Here is a 25,881-nt window from a genome sequence, read left to right on the forward strand (position 1 = left end):
TCAGCAGAAGAGATTCCTATGACACTTGATTGTTGAATGACTAACTAGAAATTTTAATTGGTTTTCACCTTTATAGATGGTACTGTAACTTTAGCTTATCAGGAAATACCCTGAAATGATGTGCTTGATTAGCCTTTGTGTTTAACAACCATTCTCATTCCAAGAAGGTCAATCCAAATATGTGCCTAAACCTATGATAGTGGTACTATTATTCTTATTTAGTTTTATTTTTGTTTAAATCTCACCCCACAACCCACCCAGAAAAATCAAGCCATAAAATATTACACCACAAGGGCAATGTCTGTTAGGGAAATTATAGCAAATATCCTCCCCAAGGACATTTTGCCTGCTTTGACTAAAGCTGTGTATATAGTGTGGATGCCAGAAAATTCTGACACTTTGCTGGAGCAGACGCTTCTGAAACTTCTGGCTCTTTTTGTGTTTGTTTTAGCAACTGCACTGTGCAGTGGTTGGAAGTGAGAATGCCAAGCGATATTTTGCGGCTGTGCAAGGATCAAAAGAACATCAAGGAGAACTCTTTGGGGTCCGTAACCTTTTCAGACTGAAGACCGAAGGGACCTGCCTCACAAGAGAGATCCTGGAGGTGTGAACTTTTGTGCCTACTCTTTAAGCAACAATTTTGTAGATTCTGTTTCCTGAAGTATTAGTAAGTGTTGAAAGAGAAACTAATAGGCTGAGTATATTAGTGAAAAGAGGAAAAGCATATGCCCTTTTTCCTAACAATATTCTCTGATAGATTTCTTTATTTCCATGGATTTGTTACCTTTCAATTAAAGATATCAGAGTGGTTTACAATCTTATAATAACAGGATCAATATTCAAACAAACGTTATAAGCATACAAAAAATGAAAACTACAAACATAACTAAATGTAAACACTGAGTCAGGAGCAGTACACAAGGAAAAGGAAATAGAATTACACAACAGTTTAAAAGAAATAGACATTGTAAATTAACCAGTGACACACTTAGGGCTCCTTTTACTAAGGTGCACTAGCATTTTTAGCGCGCAATAGAGATTAGCGCGCGCTAACCACGCACTAAATGAAAAATACTAACGCAAGCTCTGTGGAGGCGTTAGCGTAAACCATTAGCGCACCTTAGTAAAAGGAACCTTTAGTAAGTTTATTCCCAGTGATTCTAGAATCTGAAGCTGCTCAGAAGCCACATTAAGGGGTCCTTTTACTAAGGCGTGTTAGTGCATATTAGCACACACTGAATATTAGCGCATGATAAATGGTAACGCGCCCATAGGATATAATGGATGCATTAGCATTTAGTGCGCGCTAAGACGCACTAGCGCACCTTAGTAAAAGGACCCCTAAATCACTACATCAAATGACTGTCTAAATAGACAAGTCATTAGATCCTTTTTGACCCTCTGATATGAAATCTCCTGCCTCAATTCAGCAGTGTAGGTGCCAACAGTAAAGGCTGGCCAGCTTGAACTATAGAGCCATAGTCTAGTCCAGGGGTGTCACATTAAGGGGCCGAAATCTAAAACACAGGATAAGTCGTGGGCCAGACCCCGCCCAATCTCCGCCCCAGCCCCCACCCCCATAATAGTTCTAATTGTAACACCTTTTTTTCCATTCATTTTTCATATATACACACAATATAATCTTATTAATAACATAAAATGGTTAACCACAAAATTAAACTATACAGGCGCAGGCTTGCCATAATCTTTTTGTACTTCATTAGAATCTGTCTTCCATCACCACTACACACATGCTTTCTCAGCTCTTTAATCAGGATTAGGCTATGAGTCGTGAAATCCTAGTAGCCATTGATGTTCCACGTGTTCAAACCTGGGGAAAAAGGGAAGGGGAGAGGGGCGTTTTCATTGCCGCACCTGGGTGTTTTATCTTCTGGCTGGCTCCCTCCTCCTCATTTCCGCAGTGTGCTCATAGCTGCGGGCGGCGGCTCCTAAGCGCGTCCTGCGCCTGAACTGGAAGTCTTCTCTCTGACGTCGCAACGTCAGAGGGAATACTTCCGGATGAGGCACCGGATGCGCAAGGAGCCACTTCCTGCAGCTTTGAGCACACTGCAGAAATGAGGAGGAGGGAGCCAGCCAGAAGATAAAACACCCAGGTGCGGCAATGAAAACGCCGCATCGCACCACGGGCCGCATAAAACAGCCAGGTGGGCCAGATTCAGCCCACGGGCCTTGTGTTTGACACCTGTGGTCTAGAATAAGAAGGAATAATTAATGGTTAGTCCAAGAAGAGCAAAGAGTTTAAGTTAATCAATAGGAAATGAGGGCTGATTGTAAATACCGAGGAACCCTAGTGTAGAGGGTCGGATTGATTAAAACCAAGATCTTAATTGTAATCCGTCTCTAAACTAGTAAATCATTTCTGTTCCTGAAGCAAAGTTGTCACATGATCTTCATTTTTTCATTTTAGAGTAACCTTATCTAAAATATATAACAAAAAGCAGCAACTGATATCATTAGTCATCCTCATAACTTTAGAAAACCTTTTTTTAGTGAACTTATTTCTTGGGTTACTTTTGGATTGAGTTTGGAAACCTCTATTTAATACTTTAAAGATTTTTTTTTTTTTTCATTATCGATGAAATTTCCCCTCAGTTAGTATTTTACTCTGGAATGGACTGAAATAGCAGGGATGGGAGACCTAGATCAGGAATAGTCATGTCAGAACATGCTTGATGCCTTAGTTCTAACTTGAGAGATAAATCTCACTTTCCTGAGTGGTAACATTTACTGACTGCAATAGAGAGGAGTTCAAAAGCATATGCTGTAAAATGTACATACTTGGTAGAATAGTGAAATATGTGAAAACAAAGAACATGATTTGGTACTGCCAGAGTTGCTGATGCTATAGATTTACTTACTGATGGAGGGCTGATGGGTTATGCTTTCCGGGAAGCAAATTTAGGGATTTGGATTTAGATCACACCTTCCTCAGTAGTTCAAGGCTAGTTGCTTTCAGAGAGAGTAGGTATTTGCCTGATTACAGATGGATACTTTTATAATAAGATTCTTAAGGCACAATAGGATTCTGTACCAATGCGCTTATGGTTAAATCATTTTTATTAAAGGCAAAACACATCAAACAGCAATAAACAATACAACAAGAATTGGATTTTCAATCATAAACCAACTCCAATCCCCCCTCCCCCCAACCTCCCACACCCCAACCATCCACCCAACCCAGGCAGCAGCAGCGGCAACTAAATCTGAGTACAGGAGCAAAGTAGTAAGAACAGAAAGTAAGGAACAAGGGAGCAACATTAGGTATCCCAAATTTGACGCTGAACATAATAAGTAAAAGTAAAACTAAAGGACTGCCAACATTGGCGGAACAACCGTCCCGCTTTAGAAGTCATTTCAACAATGTCTCTGCGTTCCAGCAACATTTGTTGCAACATCAATGCCCTCCACTGGGAAATGGTAGGAGGCTGAGAGGAGAGCCACTGTAGCAGGATACACTTCCGGCCCAGCAGCACAGTCCTCCGAAGAAAAGCTGAACATCCCGGTCGGGGAGGATGAAAACGTATCTGCAAGGTGAAGAGAAAACTTGGATGTAGACGCCAGGAGCAATTCCAAAGATGTGCCACAGAGGACACCAGCTGGATCCAGAAGGAAGACACGAGTGGACAAGTCCAAAACATGTGTCCGATAGATGCCGAAGGTTGAGCGCATTTGTAACAACCCGCTTACAAAAATTTAGGCGGCCTTCAAAAAAATAGGCGCTATGCATGTTAGGCATGGATGGGGCGTGGCTTCATGTTAGGCGCCTTCATACAGAATCACTGCTCTTAAGCATGCTTAAGCGATCGCAGGGCGCCTTAATTTTAGTTGTGCCTAGAGCTGGTCTATTTAATGGGCGCCTCCAAAATCGGTGCCGCTCAGCGTGATTCACTAAACAGCACCCAATTTTACTTGAATCGCGCTGAACAGTGCCTATATAGGCGCCTAACTTTTGGGCGCTTCTTGTAGAATTTGCCCTTTAATTTTTAAAGGCAGTAAAGGCACCGTTATACAAATAGGTTTCCAAATCCAGCTTCATTGGTATACAAATGCCCACATACAAATTTATATGTCCTCTAAAAAGGTATAAATGTGTAATTATACTTTTTTATGTAGACTTGATGGGCTGTGTTGGTCTTCCAGAGAAAGGAAAATGGTAAAACTAGAGGGCATGAATTGAGGTTGCAATGTGGCAGACTTAGGATTAATGTTAGGAAATTCTTTTTCACGGAGAGGGTGGTGGATGCCTGGAATGTCCTTCTGAGGGAGGTGGTGGAGATGGAAAAAAGCGTGGGATGTACACAGAGGATCTCTAATTAGAAAATGAATGGTATAAAACAAACTAAGGTCAGTACTGGGCAGTCTTGCATGGTCTGTGTCCTGTATATGGTGATTTGGTTTAGGATAGACTGGGGAGGGCTTTGATGGACAGGATGGTTAGGATAGTCTGGAGTGAGCTTCAATGGCAACTCCTGTAGTGAAAATCTAATGATGATACCGGGCAGACTTATTTATTTATTTATTTTAAGTATTTATATACCACTTATAAGCTAAGTGTTCATTCAGGTACTCAAGCATTTTTCCCTATCTGTCCTGGTGGGCTCACACTATCTAATATACCTGGGGTAATGGATTAAGTGACTTGCCCAGGATCACAAGGAGCAGTGTGGGATTTGAACCCACAACCTCAGGCACCCCAAAATTAGTAGTTCCCATACCGGGAGTCGAACCCGCCTGGGTGAAAACCAGGAATCCTAATTGCTAGACCACATGGGAGATGGTCTTATAAAGTCTATTGCCCAGAAATATTAAAGAAAAGACAATCTAAACATGAATGTTTAAGGAGTCTGAATGTTGGGCAGACTTTGTGCACCATTCAGGACAGGTCTCTATCTGCTGTCATTTCACTTACTATGGGCTCCTTTTACTAAAGTGCGCTAGCGTTTTTAGCGCACACACAAAATTACCACGCGCTAAACCGTGCGGTACGCTTCTAGAATAACGCCAGCTCAATGCTGGCGTTAAGGTCTAGCGCATGCTATTCCGCGCGTTAAGGCCCTAACGCACCTTTGTAAAAGGAGCCCCTTATGTTCTCATTTTGTAAAATACACGTGTTCATTGCAGTGCTACCTCTGCTCTGCCCAGACTATGTCCCTGGGAATACTTACATGCTGATCATATAATAATACTCATAGGTGCACTCTTTGTCTGCCCACTTTTTACACACATATGCAGTTGTGAAATATTATAACAGACTTTTCACGTAGAAAATTGTATTCAATATAAAACATCTTTGCATCTTATCATAGTGAGTGAGGTGCTAACTTCTGTGAGTTGGCCCAAGTCCATATTCTACTCTCACAATCACTCTGGCTTCCTCTTTCCACCTTATAGGTGCTGAAAGTGATAGTCCTACCAACAAGCACCTTTGAGATGCTTTCAGGGACTATACTGAGTGTGCTTGACCTGAGTTTGGGGATGTAAGAGTAGGATATAGGAGAGGAATAAGAGAGGAAGACTTTTCCTTCTAGATTAATGTAGGCAACCTAAGGAGCATGTCCAGATTGCTGAGATAACATTAAAGTTAGGAACTGTAAATACTACTTGCATTTATTTCCTTGTTATCATTTGACTTTTTCAGTTATCAAAATATCTAACTATTTTTCTTCAGCGAGAGGGCCAAGTGGAAGCAGGGATAATGACAGCCACTACACAGTTAAAACAAAGATCTCCGGAGCAGAAGCTGGAAATGGTGAGTACATTGGTGAATTTTAAGTAACCTTCGGAGATATGGCATGCAAATACCAGCTTATAAACTTATCTTAAAACGTTCTTTCTGCAGGAAGTTTCTTAATGAAAATTGCACACCAAATCCATACTGGTTCAGAAGTCAGCTGGTTATTTGGTTGGGATGGGCTGTCTCCGAATAATGGGGTTAGATTTACTAGCAAGCTTCAACATGTTAACATGCATTATTGCATTTTAACGCAGTCATGTAAATTTTTGTCAGAATTATTCTATCATAAATTTAAATGACTGCAGATCCCATTGTTGTCACTGGGCATATTTACTAAATACTTGATATATTGCTTTTCTGTGGTTACAGTCAAAGCAGTTTACATATATTAAGTGCAGGTACTTTTTTCTGTCCCAAGTGGACTTACAATCTGAGTTCTGTACCTGGGGCAGTGGAGGGTTAAGTGACTTGTCCAGGATCACACACAGTTGCAATGGGAATTGAACTCAGTTCTGCAGGTTCTCAGCCCACTGCACTAACCATTAAGCTACTCCTCCACTTATATTGAGCATCTTCCCCCTCTCATTCCTGCTTTCATCCATTTTTTGCCCCTCTCTCCTCCCCACTCCCCATCCAGCATCAGCCTCCCTTCTCTTTCCCACTTCCATTGAGCACTTCCCCATCTCCCTCTTGCCCGCTGTCATTCTGACAACTGCTTCTTCTCTAAAAGAACAGCAACAGTGACAAAACAGCCTACTTCACTCTCCCATGGGGCCCCACTTGCAGCGTCAGTATGCACAACTGATGGTCATTCGATGTCCTCTTCCAGTTTCGGGGCACAGCCGGCCACTGAGCATACAGATGCTATTGGTCTGGGACCACAGGAGAGTAAGGCTGGCTGTTTTGCCACTGCTGCTTCTCGTTTCAAGAAGCAGCAGCAGTGGTTGGGATGGCAGCGGGAAGGAGGTGGGGAAGTGCTACTCAGATGCACAGCAGTCCAAAACTGCTGTGTAGGGAGGCAAAAAGAGATGCATGACCACTCAGCTGTGCACCTTAGAGGGAACATTGTTTGGCATGATAGTGTCTGAGGATCTCAAGACTGTAAAACAATGTGACAAAAGGATGCTGGGCTGACTAGAGAGAGGAATTGCCTGCAGTAAAAGAGAAGTGTTGATACCCCTGTAAAAGTTGTTGGTGAGGCCCTACTTGGAATATTTGGTTCAGTTCTGGAGGTCGTACCTTACTAAGGATGTAAGAAGACTTGAAGAGGTCCAGAGAAAAGCGGAAAAAATGATATTGGGATTGCACTAAGAGATGTATGAGAATAGGCTTGAATACCTGAATATATATACCCTGGAAGAAAGAAGGGATAGAGGAGATATGATACAGACGTTTAAATACTTTAAGGGTATTGATCTACAAACAAATCTTTTTCAGATGGAGAAGCAGTAAAACTAGACATAATATGAGGTTGTAGGGTGGTAGACTTAGGAGTAACATCAGGAAATATTTCTTCATGTACAGCAGTGATTCTCAACCCTATTCTAGGGGACCTCCAACCAGTTGGGTTTTCAGGATATTCCTAATGAATATACATGAGAGATTTGCATATAATGGAGGAGACAGGCATGCAACTATGTCTTATGCATATTCATTAGGGATATCTTAAAAACCCAACTGTCTGGGGGGTCCCCCAGGACAGGGTTGAAAACCACTGATGTAGAGGTTGGTAGAAGAGGTGTGTATGTGGTAGAAGATGTGGTGGAGGCAAAAATGGTGACAGAGTTTAAAAATGTGTGGGATAAACACAAAGGATCCCTAAATAGAAAGAGGATAGTATTGGCACAAAACTTGATAGATCAAAAACTATATTTTTATTTATGATGCAGAGGAGTAGTGCTTAAATAGAAGCCCAGCAGCAGTGAAGGAAGATGATGCCAGATGGGACTTCTGCGGGCTGTGTCCCATATATGGCAAGACTGATTGGGGGGGGGGACTGGAGTTAGCTGTAATGGCGACTCCAGCAGTTGGGGCAGTGTGAGTTGGTGTAGCCGATGCCAGACAGACTTCTGTGGTCTCTATCCCATTTAAGGCAAAAAGGATCAAGAGCAATTATAAGTATTTTATACCACATTCAAATCATCTGAATACAGGTCTTACTTATCTCAGGGGAGGGGGGGGAAGAAAACCATCTTATACTGAAACTTAGCAAGTAAAATGAATAATTACCGGTTTGTTGCTTTGAGAATGAATGTAACTGTTGGGCAGACTGGATGGACCACACAGGTCTATCTTCCATCTTTTGCTATGTTACTATAAGAATATTGACCTTTTAAACCTACTCTGTTTTCTGTCTTTTATCCAGTTCTTAATCCATAATAGGGCATTACCTCCTATCTCGTGACTTTCTAATTTTCTAAGATGCCTTTCATGAGGCCAACAACATTTCGCGTCCTTGTCCAATCCATCATCCTCTCCAAACTAGACTACTGCAATGCCATCTACTTAAGCCTATAAAAAAAAAAGTCTTCAAAGACTCCAGCTAATCCAGAATACTGCAGCCAAGTTGATCTTTGCAAAACGCAAGTCTGACCATGTCTCCCCACTCCTAGCCAAACTTCACTGGCTACCAGTGATTTCCAGAATCCATTTCAAGTGCTCCTGCCTGGCTTTTAAGATCATTCACGGCATCCTTCCTCCCTTAATCCCACTATCTTATAACTCCTCGAGTCCTGACTCTACCAGATCCGCCCAAAGGTATAAACTATCCTTCCCCTCTCTACACGGTATTCGCTATGCAGGCAAACTGGGAAAATCCCTTCTCTTCAGAATCACAGGTCTTTGGAATGACCTTACTACCCCACTGCGGAACCTGGGCTCCCTCCAATTATTCCGCAAGCAACTGAAAACCTGGCTTTTCACTAAAATTTAATTCTATCCCCCCCTTACTCTTCTTTTCTATATATAAGTTCATGTAAACCTTTTTTTCCTTCTCTTCCTATATTTTAAGTTCTTGTAAACCGTGCCGAGCTCCGCATCCGTGGAGATGATGCGGTATATAAACTTAAGGTTTAGTTTAGTTTAGTATGAGGTACTTTGTCAAATGCCTTTTGAAAATTCAAATACGCAATATCATCCGACTCACCTTTATCCACATGTTCATTCACTTCTTCAAAGAAATGCATAGATTGGTGAGGCAAGATTTCCCTTGACAAAACCGTGTTGGCTTTCTCTCATTAATCCACACTTATGTATTTGTTCTGTCATTTTGTTTTTTACAATAGTCTCTACTGTTTTGTCTGGCACCCCGACATCAGACTCACCTGTCTATAATTTTCCACATCACCCCTAGAACCCTTTTTAAAAATCAGTTTCACATTGGCCACCCTCCAGTCTTCTTGGTACTGGATTTTAAAGAAAAATTACAAATGACTAACAGCTCTACAATTTCATTTATCAATTCTGTCAGCACTCTGGGTGATTTACTACTGTTAAATTTATTTGAGTTTCTCTGGTTCATCAGAATTGAATATCATTTCTAGCACCGGTATCTCCCCCACATCTTCCATGGGGAAGACTGAAGCTATGGTCTTGTCTTCTTTGAGAGCCCCTTTTATTCCTCAGTCATCTAGCGGTCCAACTGATTATCTTCCTGGCTTCATGCTTTTAATGCACCTAAAAAAGATTTTACTAAGTGTTTTTGCTTTCAGTGCAATCTTCTTTTCAAGGTTTCTTTTTGCCTTCCTTATTAGCGTCTTGCATTTGACTTGCCATTCGTTGTGCTGTTTACAATTACAATGCTCCCCCGCGAATTCGCGGTCGGCGGTTCGCAGTCCCAGTCAATCACGGTATTTTCCGACCTTGAAGGAGATGCAGGAGAGGGCAGCTGGAGAGGCAGGAGAGGGCAGCCGGAGCACCGGCGAGTGAAGGAAATCACTCGCGGTATGCTCCGAGTGCCTCTTCCTTTATTATAGTTGGGCCTCACCAATCAGGAGCTGCGTGTCAAAGGTATTCGTGGTTTTTCGACATTTGTGGGGGTTCCTAGAATGGAACCCCTGCGAATATCGGGGGAGTACTGTATTTTCAGTCGGACCCTTCCACTTTCTGAAGTCTTCTCTTTTGGCTCTAATAGCTTCTTTCATCTCACTCATTAATCACGCCGGCTGCCATTTGGTCTTCCTTCCTCCTTTTTTAATACATGGAATATATCTAGTCTGAGCTTCCAGGATGGTATTTTTGAATAACATTCGCACTAGATGTAAATTTTTGAGTTTTTCAGCTGTCCTCTAAGTTTTGTTTTGACCATTCTCCTCATGTTATCAAAGTCTCCTTTTTTAAAGTTAAATGCTATTGTATTGGATTTCCTGTATGAACTTATTCCAGGTATTACATCAAATCTGATCATGTTAAGATCACTGTTACCAAGCGGCCCTAGCCCCAGCATCATTACCTTCCACACCAATTCATGCACTCCACTAAGAACTAGGTCTAGAATTGCTTCGCCTCTTGTCGGTTCCTGAACCAGCTGCTCCCTATCTCCCTAGCATGCCTTGATGTTACATTTACCCTGTCAATATCATGGTAGTAGAAATCACCCATTATTATTGTGTTACCCAGTTTGTTACTTTCCTGTTCAATTTCCCCAATGTTGTCCTTATTGCATTTTTTCTGTAGATTTTCTGTATATTCTTTCCATCTCTTTTTAATGCTTTCTGGATCATTCAATAGCATTCTATTGGTGTCTTTAATCATCCCCAATTGAGGCTGGAATTTTTGCCACAATCTCTTAACCTCCTTCTACGCTAATCTTGTTTTTCCGTTTACATGTACCAATTCAATTTTCTTTCTGAGGAGAGCAGACATCGTTTTTGATGTAACATCGTTTTTGATGTATTGAAACAGGGAGGACCATTTATCTTTAGACACCCAGATGCAGCTGGAAATGCGAAATGCTGGCCAATGTCGATGTGATTGAACCTCCCAACTGATAAGCACTTTAAATTTTGAATTATGATCATTTAAAGTTGAATTTTGCATTGCATTAAGCCACCCTTAAATTGTCAAAAGAGGTTTTTTATGCCAGTGGCCACCCATACATAGGGTTTTGAGGTTTTTTCCTCTTTGTTCCTACAGTTTGAATGGTGTGCAGTTTTTTCATGTCTAATTGATTTACAGTAGGATTGTTGTGTTATTTCTTTGATTGTTTTTTACTGGCTTGTGTCTATATTCCAATTCAATTTTCTTTTTCTTTTTTTCAGGTTTTTTGCAAAGTTTATTGTGGGAGTTTTGTTTTGGTTATTTTTAAAACTCAGACAAGAATTCCATATTGCTTCAGGACATCTGTGTATTTGGCGATTTCGCTCTTCACGTTCTTCTCGGCTATTTTTTTCGATTTCATAATTTTCTTCTTCTCATAGTGGAGTTTGGCCTTCTCTTTCCGCTTTGCTTCCAGGGTAGTTGTCACAGCTTGGTACTTCTATCCGACTTCATGGGGAAGCCGACCGAGGTAAGCAAACTTGCGTGTTGGTTTGAGACGTACAATTTTCAGGGCAGCTGGTACCACCATGCGTTTCCTCTTGTCATAAGGGGGAGCAATGCCATCAGAGACTTTGAGCATCTCCAGGGCAGCCTGGCCACGCTTCGTCTTATGCGGCAGCATGCCTCTGACTGTCCTCCAGAAAATGCGGCTGGGGGTTCGGAAATGGTAGGGCCCACGGGATGGGTTGGTATTCATTCTCTTGCGCAGGAAAGCAAGGTACTTCAATTTGTTCTGGTAAAAGTTGCCAGAGATATTGATGCCCTCGCATCTCACAATCACTACTTTGTGGCCAAGGAGAACCTGTTTAGCCACAATGGCTGCAAGACGACCAAGGAGGTGACCGCGGCCATCAATGACAAGAACCTTCAGGTCCACCATCTTCGCGCGCTCGCCAGAAAAGCTCCAATTCAATTTTCTGACAAATATCCTTTAGATATCGTTCTTTGTCTTGCTGAACTTGACGTTGAAACACTCTGTTTTTCTCTATCACCAGAAAGTTTTGCTTGTCTTCTTTGTTCTGCTACTTTTCTGGTTTCTTCTGAGATCTAAGGTGATTTCTAGGCTTTCCATATCTTCTGGAGTGTTTTTTTAGCTTCATCAGTAATTACGATTTTGATGTCTTTGGGCTATCTCCTGTATCTCCGATTTTGATGTCTTTGGGCTATCTCCTGTATCAAGAGGCAAATTTGTTGTCTAGTATTATCCAATAGTCTGATGGAATATTTTCAATGTCATATTTTGGAAAATCTCTAATGATCTTCTTGCAATGCTTTACTTTGATCTTGCATGTCAAAAGCTCATGGTCGCTTCCACAATCAGCCTTTGGTTTAGTCCTTGCAGTCAAAATTACAGATTTCCATCTGTGTCTTATGCAGATGTAGTCAATTTGATTTACATACATGCCATTTGGAGAGGTCCACGTGTACTTGCAACATTTGTGGTGTTGGAAATGTGAATTCATGATTATTGGTTGGTTCATTTTGCAAAACTACTAAGTTTTCACCAGCTTAATTTCTTTCTCCTATGCCATGCTTTATAACCACTTCAAGTATACTTCCTACTTTTGCATTGAAATCCCCCCTAATTATCAGTAGATCTTGTTTTGGCATTTGATCTATTTCATTTTGAAGTTGCAGTGGCAGTGGCGTACCTAGGGTATGTGGCACCCAGGGCCCATCATTTTTTGACACCCCCATGTAAAAAAATATTTTTTGTAATAACCATGAAACGGAATAAATGGTCAGAATAGAAACAGGCAGTAAAAATTTTCTTTTATTGAACCTCATATATGTAACCATTATTCCAAACATAACATAACATAAATTATGTCTGAATTGTCATGACATCAAAAGTACATATCGAGTAGTTGCAGGTGATGCTTGGGACAATTGCAGGTGATGCTTGGGACAGTTCTGATTGTGTTAGTTCGGTTTTATGTGGTTTTTGAATAGAAGGGTTTTTATTTCTTTTTTGAAGGTTTTGTAGTCTGTGGTCGAGGTCAATAGGTCAGAGTAGGGGCGGGACCATGGCGGAGGAAACAGCGGTGAAGCAGCGCAAAGATCGCTGGCATCGCGATCTTGCTGCAAGCTGCTTCTCTACCGTAAATGGTGCGGGGGGGAATCCAGACGCCAGGGGAGAGAACCGGACGCTGGGGGGGGGGGTCCGGATGCCAATGGCTTCAAGGCCGGGAGCACCCCCTCAGGGCTTGCATCCGGGGCAGACCGCCTCCCCCTTGGTACGCCACTGTGCAGTGGAACCTTGGTTTGCGAGCATAATTCGTTCCAGAAGCATGCTCATAAACCAAAGTTCTCGTATATCAAAGCGAGTTTCCCTATAGAAAGTAAGGAAACTCGGATATTTCATTCCACATCCCAAAAAGACCCCCCCCCCAGCCACGCTTCCACACACACACACACACACACACACACACCCAAGCGCGGCCCATCCCCAAACCCTTACCTTGAGCGGACACCGGCATGCAGCACCAACCCACAGGACATGTGCGTGCCAGTGCCGAAAGATCCTGCTTGCCACTGACCTATGCTGGGCTGCTGTGGGGCCTTGAGCATCTGAGCATGCTCAAGGCCTTCTGGCTCTGGGTTAATAATCCTTGACTCTTGTCTTCCCTTGCTATATGTTTACCTAATAAATAATCCAGTTATGTAGTGCTTTAGCCTGCAGAGTTGTTTAGTTTGAAATGTCATTTGACTTGGAAAGGGCTAGAAGATGCTCCAAAATTAAATATTGTATGCTGTAAATTTTAATAGCATAACAAATGTCACTTGAGTAAAGGCAAGCTATTCCCTAGCAACCATAGACTGCATTTAACCAAAGATGATTGTTTGCTAATGTTTAGTGATCACTTAACATTGCTTTTGCAAAATCATGTTTATGGTTAAATCTTTTGTAATTTTCTTATTTGCCAAGTCCATATGAACAGCATTTTATTATTCTCCATTGGCTAAGGGATACATTTAATCTAAACTTAAGTGGGTCACGTTTCCAAGTAAGGGTAGTAAAGCAATTGTAATTTAGACATTCTCTATAAATCAACATTGCTTATGAATGGGCAGCGCTTTCTGATATAAAGAAGTAAAACTGCTAGGAATGTTCTTTAGTGAAGTGGTTCTGTCTCAATAATTAACAACTCCCACTCTACAAAGAAAAAAGAAAAAAAAGATCACAGTTAATGCTGATTTAACCAGGAACAGAGAAATTCTGGGTGTGTCCTAGTTTTCGGTTTTCCAAGATCTCTTTAATTTATTTTGTACAGACCTCCAACTGAGTGTTTAGAAGTCATACTCAGTCATAGGTCACGAGCATAACAGATGAAAGAGGAAGATGAAGAGAGAGGCCTTATGATTGACAGCCATTTTCTTAGCCCTCGGTTACCTCATCAGTCATTAATTTGTTTTAATCTGTCAACAAACAGGATAAATAAGCTACACAACTGGGTGATATCATCCAGTGGTACCAATGTGAATGTCTATCATAGAGCTCAGAAAAAACAAACAAACCAGGTTGTATTTTTTTGACCATTACTTCATAAGTCTTCCTAGACAGTGAAAGAAAAATATACCGGTATATGTGTCGAGAATGCAGTTTATATCACAGTTGAATTACTGCATTCAGTTGGGCCCTCCAGCTGCCATTGGGAAGTTAGGAACCCACAAATACCCTTTTGGAAAATTGCATAGCCTTCACAATCTCTGCCCTGGCCTCTGGGCCAAAATAATCGTGGATTCAGATTGAAATATCATCTGATTACTAATATGCTGCTATCTGAATGCTATTTGCACTATAGTTAATCAGGAACAGTTTCTACCAAATGTTGACACTTGCTTAATTTCTTTGTGGTTTAGATACAAGTATAATTGGATGAAGTGAATTTTTGATAAATCAAAATACTTATGGCTTTAATAACAACCTGTTGAGATTCAATCAAGTGGTTAGGAGTCTGGGTCTATTTTGGATTTTGAATCAAAGATTAATTTAGTAGCAAGGAATTGTTTCTTGAACTTAATTCTTTTGAGTTTTTTCTTTTGTTTTTTTAAAACAAGACAGAACTTACTATAGTTCATGCCCCAGTTCCATCCAACTTTATACTGTATTGTGCTTTATTCCAAAAAAGCGGTTTCAATGGAGTTGCAACTGGAGCAAAATACAGCTACTAGGTTGATCACCAGCAAGAAACCTTATGAACATATTTTTCCAATTTTGGAGCAGTTGCATTGGCTACTTGTTGAGTGCTGGGTTAAACTTAAGGCTTTATGCATAGTTTTGTGTGCCATAGATTATGGTAAACTGCAATATTTGGCATGTGCTGTTTAGAACTCTTCAGCCCTCACAGCAACTGCACTGTGTCTTCCTGATTATACTTGGCTAAAGTATTTGTTAAAGGGCTGCCTATGTTGACCCTCAGTTTTAGAACTCTCTATTAATAGCCATTCAATTCATAGTGAATTACTGTATATGATATTTCAGAAAATGATTAAAACTTATTTGTTCATGGTGGGTAATTACTATGGAGAGTATGATTCACTGTCCATCTGAGGTGAAGGATAGGGAGATACCAGGTCAGTTGGTTGGGAGAGAGATGGGTAGATAATAATTAAACAATAAGAAGGGTTGATTGGATTGGTAATGTGTAGTTGTAGAAGATATGTTGTTAATTATTGATATTTCTGTTCCTGGATATTTTTTTACCATGCTTTGAGAGTTATGGTGAGGTGTGTAATCGTGGTTCTCAGTCATAAGAACATAAGAACATAAGCAGTGCCTCTGCCGGGTCAGACCAGAGGTCCATCCCGCCCAGCAGTCCGCCCCCGCGGCGGCCCAACAGGTCATGACCTGCCTTAATCACCAGAACGGGCCCCCTTGCCCCCTAGGTTTCTCATCGAAGTCCTATCTTCCCATCAATGTCCTAACCCTCCGGCCTTGCACCTGCACGACCTGGTGAGCTGTCTATACTTATGCAACACCCCAGCACCTCCCTCAGTACCCCACGATCCCCTTTTCCCTCAGGAATCTGTCCAATCCCTGTTTGAATCCCTGTACTGTACTCTGCCGGATCACTTCCTCCGGGAGCGCATTCCATTTGTCCACGACCCTTTGGGTGAAGAAAAACTTCCTTGCATTTGATTTGAACCTATCTCCCTTCAGTTTCTCTGAGTGCCCCCTCGTACCTGTCGTCCCTTTTAGTCTGAAGAACCTGTCCCTGTCCACCCTCTCTATGCCCCTAAGTATTTTGAAGGTCTCTATCATATCCCCCCTGAGCCTCCTCTTTTCCAGAGAGAAGAGCCCCAGTTTATCCAGCCTCTCAGCCTCTCAGTCCAATCTTCAGGTCTCGCACAGCCAGTCAGGTTTTCAAGATACCTCCATTGACTAATGCATGAGAGAGTTGCAAGAATTTCTTTCATTGTATGCAAATCTCTCCCATTTATATTCATTGTGGCTATTCTGATATCTAGACTGTCTGAGTGTGTCCTAAGGACTGGGTTGAGAACCATTGATTTATATGTATGTGTAGAATTTTTACATTTTTTGATTGGTGTTTTTTTTTAAGCATCAGGAGCCATTTGATGAAGACTACATAGCTCATCTGGAACATGGAAGACAACTGGAGAAGGAACCTTTTGATCTGAGTAGTGATAACGATGAAGAAACTGTGGGGAGCTCAAAGATCAAGACTTTGAAGAGCAGAGCAAGCGATACTATTGATGCCAAAAGGCAACTCACATTACAACAATGTGGGTTTTCAAAATTGTTAGAGAAAAAAACTGCAGCCTTTACAAAGTCCAGAGGAAGCAGTGATCTTTCTGATAATAAAAGCTCTGATAGTGGGTCTGCAAGTCATAGATCAGATGATGAACGTTGGGATAAGCAAAAGATCAGTAGTTCATTGGGGAATCAAACAAATACAACATACCCAAAACATGATGAGCAAGATACTCATGGAATAAAACAACATGCTTCAAACTGGATCTTATCATCTGACTCAGAGGAGGCAAATGACGTAAATAAAAGTGAACAGCAGAAAGTTGCCGATGTCATGGAGACTAAGGAGAACTCAGATGACAGTGACATAGTCTACTCTTATGAAATGCCAGTTCAGCAGAAACGGGTACTAGCTGAAGAGGTTGATAAATACAAGACATCATCATATGAGTCTGAAAGTTCAGATTCAGAAAAGTGCAATGATACATCGGTCTCAAGCGATAGTTTTAAGGCTTCAGAACAACCAGAGTTCATCAAATCCTCGTCGGTCTTTAGAAGTACAAAGATCAGAGCTTGGAACAATGCACAAAAAGTCATAAGTGCCAAAGGTACTGATGACATCAGTGATGAGTCTGATGATATTAAAATCCCAACAGAGTCAAGATCTAAGAAACTTAATATTATGACTAGGAAATATAAAAGAAAGCAAGTTAAAGTTAATGAAGGAGACAGGGAAAGCAATTCTCAAACAATAGATGTGTTTTCATCTTCTGAAGGTGACCTTCCATCTGAGAAAATCTGGGATGGCAAGAAAGACCAAAAGTTAAAAAGTCACAGAAACAAAATTAAAATTGAATCGACATCAGCAAGATACCTTTCACATGTCCCTATTCACAAAGAAGAAAATGTTGGATCACTGGACAAAATTCTAGGTAATTCTGAATTTTTAAGCTATGATTTATTCAAATGGGAAATGTTTTGATTGTCACAGGCTGCATTTGCGCTATTGTGGGGCAATTCTACATAAGGGCACATCCATTTAGGTGCCCAAGGATGTATGGCGTGAGCCTATTCTATAGTGCCTCTATTACAAAATAATGCTCTAACCCAGTGTTGGTGTCCCTAACATTTATGTGCCTGAAGTTGCACCTGCCACAGACCTGCAGGTACCTAAATGTGGCAAGAATGCACTTATGTTTCAGTATTCTGTAAGTTACATGTGTAAGTTGGAGCCTTGCCCATTCTTTGCTCATCTGTATACCCTTTGCTTTTACATGACATGTAAGTTAGTCATGTCATTACAGAATAGTGCTTAGGCACTACTTTTGTGGGTAAGTGCTAGAAATCTGTACATTTATGTATGCAGAGTAGTGCTGCCCGATTCATGATTCGAATCGGTTCACCGATTCACTTCGGGTGAATCAATTCAGAACCAAAAAAAATTGGTTCCCGATTCAGCTGACTCTCCCCCTCGCCCCCTAAAGCAGGAGCGGCAGCGCTGCTCTTGCTGGCCGGCCACTGCCGCACCTGCTTTAGAAGGCGAGGGGGGAGGGTCAGTCGGGAAGTGCTGCTGTCCGGCTTACCCCCTGGCGTTCGGCTTCCCCCCCCCAGGCCTCCCCGCATCATTTACCTTTGAGGAGCAGCCTGCAGACAAGATTGCGGTGCTAGCGATCTTTGCACTGCTTCAGAGCTGTTTCCTCTGACATCAGAGGAGGGGGGCAGGACCACGGCAGAGGAAACAGCTCTGAAGCAGTGCAAAGATCGCTTGCACCGCAATCTTGTCTGCAGGTCATTTAGAGGAAGATTCTCAAAACTTAACGGTAAAATCCGGCAGGCTGCTACCGAGGTCACTTTTGTAACGATTTCAAAAAGGTGAGTCATTCTCAAGACCCCACATGCAAATGAGAGTCAAGGATATTCATGTAGGTTCGCTAAATTTACTTGGGATGAGTCACTGGTGGTATCAATCAGAACCTGCGCAGAATACAACCGTATATTAAAAAAACAAAAAACAAATCAAAGATTGGCAGGAGAGATGCCCACTCTTTCCCACCGCACTCGCACAACCTCCGGATATCCACTCCTTCCCGCTGTCAAAATCCCCTGACACTATACTGCCCCCTCCCTCCCCGCATCAGAAGAGATGCTCACTCTCTCCCACTGTGTCGCACAATCCCCTGACACTACTACCCACCCCATCTCACAGCGGGAGGGAGGGCCTTAAAGTGCCTAGGCCATCAAAGCCTTAGGCCCCTCCTTGGGGCATCCCAGGATGCACTGGGAAGGGGCAAGCCCACCATTTTGTAAGAGGCAGGCCTGTCAGCCGGAGCGGGGAGGCATCCCTCTGGCCTGACTTCGTCAATAAGATAGGGTGGGGCAAGGGTACAGGGGGAGCTGTTGGGGGGTGTTGGGCAAAAGTAGCCTGTCAATCTTCGATTTGTTTTTTGTTTGTTTTTTTGTATTGGGGGGGGCGGGGTCTGAGCTGTCAAATCTTACTTTCCTGTCTGTGCGTGAGCCAATCAGTGCTCAGGCACTAATCAGAAAGTAAGGCAATGACAGCTCAGATGTGTCAGCAATTTTGACCACAAATGTGGCACAGCGAGGTTACGGAATCAGTTGGCAATGATAGAGAATCGCTTAGAGTGCTAATTTTAATATTAATGATCTTGTTGTACTACATTTGCATGGCAGAATCAGAGACTGCTAGGAAACTCAGAAAAGACTACAGTAAACCGTTTTGATAATCCACCGCTAAAATTCATGAACACTAAACCATCTGGAACCGGTTTAGCGAGTACATTAAAGGCACGTTTAAGTTTTGAGAATTTTCCCCTTAATCCTCCATTGCCCTTGGTACAAAAATAAATACCTGTATATATGTAAACCATTTTGAACGTGTAACTACAAAAAGGTGACATACAAGTCCCATCCTCTCCCCCGCCCTTTGGATGGGCTACTCTTCTGGCCATAGGATAAAGTGAAAATAGCAGTCAACTTACAGTAGTTGATCTAATAAAGTACTTATAAGGCTAGCTATTAGTTTCTGCAAGGAAGGTTTTAGCCAAAGGCCATTAGCTTCAGCAGTGCAGTGCGATGGGCCACATATTCAGGCTGCTGCTGCACATTGATAATCCAGTAATATAAAAGACTAGGAGTCAACAAATGGGTTAGTGGAGCCTATTTTATCTTTGCAAGAATGGAGGTGGTCTATGAAGCTGGCGGGAAACTAATTGGGATCTCGCCTTGAAAAAGCTCTGGCGAAACATGTCGGCGGCCTATAGCATGAGACTACTCATTAAGCTAAGTACTTTATTAATGCTTTAAATGAACTTTAAATTAAGTAAAAGCACTTTATATTTAAAATATTTAAAAATATTGAAATTATTGGTTGCATTGAGGAACAGACACGTGAAGCTTAGGGCTATAAATGTAATGAGCCTGGAGTGGTGTTCTGAGGGTCCAGAGAAACTTCCTATTTTATCGCTGCCATTGCTATTAGTTGATATAAAATAGATTTTTCTAAAAACAATTGTGACTTTAGGTTTATAAGATTTTAGGGTATGAAAGTTCTCATTTAAGAATAGTAATTGGAATTTTTTGTATATGATAAAAAGGTTTCATCAACCTCCATTGTTTTACATACGATTTCAAAAAGGTGATTCTACTGCAAAATAAACCTAGATGTTACAGCTAATATTTGCTGGTTGTTCAGAAACAGCCTTGGTGTGATTTTACCATACTGTCAAACTCCTTTTTGCATTCTTCTGTATAGCAGTGTGGAGAATTTTATGCTTCACTTCTGTTTGTAGCTATATGTGATGTTATTAATGTAGTGATAAGTGTACTTTTTTTTTTTTTAATGCTTCCATAGCTTTTCAGTAATTTTGGTTACTCTGGCGTGTTGGTTGGACCGGGCTTTGTTTTATCCCAGACCTGCCATCTGTGAACTTATACGCTACAGGTTTGGTTTCATTTTTAGTGACCCCTGATGCAGGCGTTCCTCAGACGCCGAAACACAGTGCTGTGTCGGGTCCACAGCTTCTGCTTGTGTCCTTTTATGAAATAAACAAGTTGGTTTTACATCAGTGATCTTCAGTGAAGTGTTCATTGTCCGTTCCCAGTTCCTTTTGTACTGTTTTATACCGGTGGGTTCTCTGTCCTGTTGGACTTTTTGGTGTTTATGTGATAAGTGTACTGTCAGGACCTTTTGGTAGAATTCAAGAATGCATCTCAAGAGAAACCTTGAGTTAGCAGTTCTGGACCAGCGATCTGCTTCCAACAGGGTAAATAAATAGAAACCACAGGTTTAGGGACCCTAACAATTGCTCCTTGTTAGAATTTTTTAGGTATTCTTTACATTTAGAGGAGATCATGTTCAAACTTCTACATGTATTTTCCATTGTGAGGAAAATTACATACGTAAATTGTAGAGGCAGATGGAAATTAGTGTGTTTCTTTCCTTTTCATACTGCACATGGAGGAAGGTTCTTGGGTGATCACTTCTATGAAGCAAATAGTGTATTACCTCTGCTGCTTGTGGCATAAAAAGTATGCTTGTAGAGTCCCTAGAACTTGAAATGGGGAAAAAAAATCTTATGCACAAGGAATTGAAATGAATTTAGAGTTTAGTTTTGTTTATTTCTAGTCTGCCTTTATCCAAAGCGGATTACAAAGGTAAACTTGCACAATAAAAACAATTAAAATACATACCAGACAATATTAACAAGTAACAAAAGTCTGCTGATTTATAAAACCCAACATATTACCAGATAACATTTCATTTACAGAGCAAATCTCATTTTAACAATCGCTTACATTTTCACAGTATCACTGAGTACCATATTTCATAATACAAAACAAATGTTTCTTTAACAGTTTCTTAAATTCCTGCAAGTTTTTCAGATGTCGTAAATTTACAGGCAACTTGTTCCACTCCATGGGACCTGCAACATGAAAAGACACTCTCATAATGCAAGCTCCTCAATGCTAGAATAGTCAAATGTGTCTATGTAGAAAATCTCGGTTGTTCATGGGAGTATAAAGTGCTAAGCAGTCACATAAATACTTAGGTGCCATGTCTGAGTTTGCTTATGGAACTGAGGTACTGCAAGCTGGCGTCAGGCAGGAAGGCCCTCATGTATGTGCGGTGCGGGCAGTCGCAAAGTTTCTAAAAACTTAAAGTGGCAATACACTTTTACCACTGCCCGTACCGGGCTCCATGGATGACATCACCCACATGTGAGAATATCTGCCTGCTGCCCCTGGATAACACCTTTTATGATAAGTAACTGTGCTTTATGGAATTCTGAGCCACCTGGAAAGCATGCAGACATTGGGAGTCCCAAAAACACAAGATTACAATAATCCAACCCAGCAAGAACCACAGTCTATGGGATTTTTCTGTCTATCCTTATAAAAATCACCTCAAAACTTTGTGTATGGTAACCTATGGCATTATACAGTAACTAAATTTCAGATGTACAGCTATTTCTCTTGGGGAAATGAAAATAAGACTTCATTAATTCTACCAGTTTGTCAAAATATTGCCCAATATAGCTGTCAAATGCTTTAATGTTCATTGAACACTAGTAGTCCTTTGTAGGGTCTGTTACCTGTTCGGCAGAAGAAACCACACAAGCCTCGGACAAAGTGTTTGAGGCTTGTGCAGATGAGGATGGAGAATGGGGCAGGGACAGGAAAAGAACTTGATGGGATGGGAAAATGAGTTCCTGCGGGGACGGGGAAAAATTTGTCCCCGTGTCATTTTCTATTACAAAGCTTATAACCCAAGGATCAAGGAAGGGTATAATCAAGCATTTGCAATAAATAAAAACATAATAATGTGCAAATTCAGAAGAAACAGATGGGAATTACAAAATGGTAACAAAAATAGCACTTCTAAATCAATAAGTCTTTAAAAACTTACGAAAATCACCAATGTCGTGTGTATTGCATAATGCAACTAATAGCATGTTCCACAGGGGAGGCACATAACAAGAAAAGTCTCTTGCATGGGTTAGAGTAAGCCTACCATCAACCAGTGGAGCCAAAGTATGTGTAGATCAAGAACATATATGCCATTGCTACCTCATTATGTATGACTGAAGAAGCAAATATGAGCAATGAAGACACGAATACTGTTGTACATTTATATTGTATATGTTGCTCAATGGGCAATCAATGAAGTTGGTATCGGAGCTAGGGTAATATGATCTCATCAAGCCAAGCCCGATATAAGTTGTACAGCCATATGCAAAATCAACTGCAAAGACTGAAGAGTAGAAACAGGCATGCCATGCAACACTATGTTCCCAAAATCCACATAGTACATAATAACTACTTTAACTTCAGTACCGAAATCAAATTCTACTACGATAGAACACAAGCAGCTAAGTATCTTCAGCTTGTGAAAAGAGTTCTTGATTGTAGTGATAACATGTGGGCACACATAAATCTCTATATTAGCTATGCAAACAGCAGAAGGTGGAGCAAAGTCATCCCATGTCTTAGTTTTATGATAATTTACCATCAGATCATAACTGGCTAGTCAAAAAACAACAGGCACCAAAACTGTTATATAGTTGGTCACAATAAGGACCATCCCCAGGGCAACAAGTGTATATAATAAAATGTCATCTGTATTAAAATGATTTAATAAAGACCATGTCCCCTAATAACATCACATAAAGGCTATAAGTAGCGATTAAAAATAATGCAGAGAAGGCTGAGTCTTGAGGTGTCCCAAATTTGATAGAGCACCATGCTGTTAGCAATTGATCGAATAAGAAGAAAGCCAACAGTAAACAGTCCCACCCAGGCCCATAGAACAAAGTTGATGTAACAGCATATTATGATTAACAGATTCAAAGGACCTGGATCGGTAGCATGGAATATTGCTACTCCTTGGGTTTTGGCTAGGTACTAGTAACCTGGATTGGCCACCGTGAGGATGGGCTACTGGGCTTGATGAACCACTGGTCTGACTCAGTAAGGCTATTCTTATGTTCTTAAAAGAACACCAAATCTGGAGTTTCCAAGCTTTTAAATACAGTATCCAACAACACAATCAGTGAGGTTTCAACATTGTGAAATAATCAAAAGCCATGTTATTGAGAATCAAGAACAAAATGTTTTAACACAGCAGGCCTGAAGTTGTGGAGCATCACATGGTCAAGAAGGTTCACAAGCAAAGGAAGGCTAGATATTGGCCAAATATACATAATGATTAGCAGTAACAAGGAAGTTCTGCTTGGGAAATATCATTTAGTTAGCAAATTCAGAGACTTAAAATGAGGCAGGTGCATTTGAGTCTCATTAATAGATGCCTACATAAGTTTTGTATACTGAAAAAGATGCCAAAGTCTTTGGGGGTTTTTTTTGTTTGTTTTTTTAAATGGATACCTTGTTCAGCAATAGAAATTCAGAAAATACTGCTCATTCTTATAGAAAAGGGTCCAAGGCATCTACTCTTTTCAGCTTCAACAGTCCAGATAAGTAAGATTATCCTCACAGATTGGATCTATTTCTCCAACTTCATATCCTCTCAATTATGAAGGATCAGTGTTTGCTTAAATACTTTTAAGGCTGCCTTAAAAATCTGGAGGGACAGTAAAGCATTTATTGATGTAACAAATCCAAAAGTTGACGCTACTAAAATTGACTGTATTACTGACTGACAATACTGAAATTGACTCTACTGAAGTTGGCACTACTGAGCAACTCTGTAAGACTGGAGCCCTGTGGGACTTGAGGCAGTTAGTAATTTAAGTCCTTTTCCTCTGTAAATTTGTAAATTATCCCAATTTTAAAGCCCCTGGTTTCTATGTGAACTCTGCATGGCTCTATCATATAGCGATTTGCAGTATGCTGGCCCTTGGATAAACAGTTCTGAAACACAATATTGCTATAAATTATCTTTTAATTTTTTATTTAGGTTTACAGTCTCTTAAAGATTTTGATGATTCTGTTAGAGTTTATTAGCAGTATTTATATCTGGTTCTGCAAAAGAATTGGAATCTTTGTATCTTCCGATACTGTGCATGATATGGATACATCTGACTGGACCAATATCAGAGTTACCCAAAGATTTTACTTGTGAGCTTTGACGCCCAAATAGCTTCTCACTGAAAAATTGCAGATTCTTTTGTTAGTTCAGTAAACATTATGCAATCTGCACAAAAAAACATGTTTCAGGCCAATATTGTGCATTCTAGTATACTATTACAAATTCCTAAATATTAGGTCAGTATTTACGTTCCATGTCCAACAATTTTTTTTAATTGCTGGCCATAGCACTTTAATCATTCACATATATTTCTGTAGGTGGTACTGGCTATATTTATGACCATGGAGTGGTGATAGTCAGCCACTATCCATAATGAGTTGCATTTTAGAAAGTATGGGGCTCATAATCGAAAGAGAAAAACGTCCAAAAATTGGCCTAAGTCGGCACTTGGACGAACAGTTCTCAAAAACGTCCAAGTGCCGATAATAAAACATGGAGAGGAGGACCCTTGCCCATGAGCCCCTGTAATCACTGCATTGATACTGAAACATGTGTACTCCCTTATACACCCCCAAAACCCTTTTGTACTGGCATATAAGTGGCTCCTGCAGTCATGAGGGCTATTAGGGTGGTAGATAAGTGGGTCTAGGGGATTCTGGAGGTGGTTTGTGGGGCTCACCGTCACCTATAAGGGAGCTGTAGTGAGGAGAAGCCATGGCACCCTTTTTGTGAAGTTCACAGCAGTGCCCTGTAAGGTACCCCACTATTTAGGTGCCATGTCTGGGTGTTCAGTCCATCACTTTGCAGACCCCTCCCACGTCCAACAGGACTTGTTCTAGGCATTTTGGACTTGGACGGAAAGTTGGACGGAAATGTGGTATAAAGATGGACGATTTAGCGGCTTGGACGATCTGATCGGCAGGATGTATAATTAGACGATTTTCGAAAGTAAACAAAAGTTGGACATCTCTTTCGAAAATGTATCTTAAGCTCTTTTTAACTTTGGACGACTTGCGAGATGGACGTAAATGGACTTAGACGTCCCTTTTGATTATGCTCCTCCACGTGTATAGTGGAATTGAGTTGCCAGATTGAGATGTCTCAAGTTCTGCTAGTATTTTAGCACATAATCTCCCAACATAGAACCTGTTCTAAAATAGATCCTGGAGTAGATGTGTGTGCATTGGTTATGTTTGTGAAATATGTATTCCAGCTGCACATCAACATTGACAATATCAACAGGCTTAATACTGCAACATAAATGTGCTGGTACTTCCGAACTTACACATGTATTTGTAAAATACCTAACACAATTTGTTGCTGATATTGCTTTCGGAGGAAGAGGGCAATAAATATTGGGGGATT

The 25,881-nt window shown here is 41.0% G+C and overlaps 1 protein-coding gene and 1 pseudogene across 8 annotated transcripts in view; one reads left to right on the plus strand and one right to left on the minus strand.

The window, feature by feature from the left end:
- Positions 1-25,881, plus strand: part of ERCC6L2 (ERCC excision repair 6 like 2) — a 257,095-nt gene that overhangs the window by 178,696 nt on the left and 52,518 nt on the right. For 5 of the 8 annotated variants that reach the window (XM_033928177.1, XM_033928167.1, XM_033928206.1 and 2 more), the window contains 3 exons: positions 452-604; positions 5,690-5,770; positions 16,360-17,443. In XM_033928177.1, the coding sequence (XP_033784068.1) occupies positions 452-604; positions 5,690-5,770; positions 16,360-17,443 (1,318 nt within the window). Of the gene's footprint in view, positions 1-451; positions 611-5,689; positions 5,771-16,359; positions 17,444-25,881 lie in introns of those variants that run through there. The other 3 variants (XM_033928187.1, XR_004537579.1, XM_033928222.1) reach the window with 3 other exon arrangements.
- LOC117352108 lies at positions 11,039-11,672 on the minus strand (annotated as a pseudogene).

This window comes from Geotrypetes seraphini, chromosome 1 (assembly GCF_902459505.1).
Source record: "Geotrypetes seraphini chromosome 1, aGeoSer1.1, whole genome shotgun sequence".
Taxonomy (NCBI): Eukaryota; Metazoa; Chordata; class Amphibia; order Gymnophiona; family Dermophiidae; genus Geotrypetes; species Geotrypetes seraphini.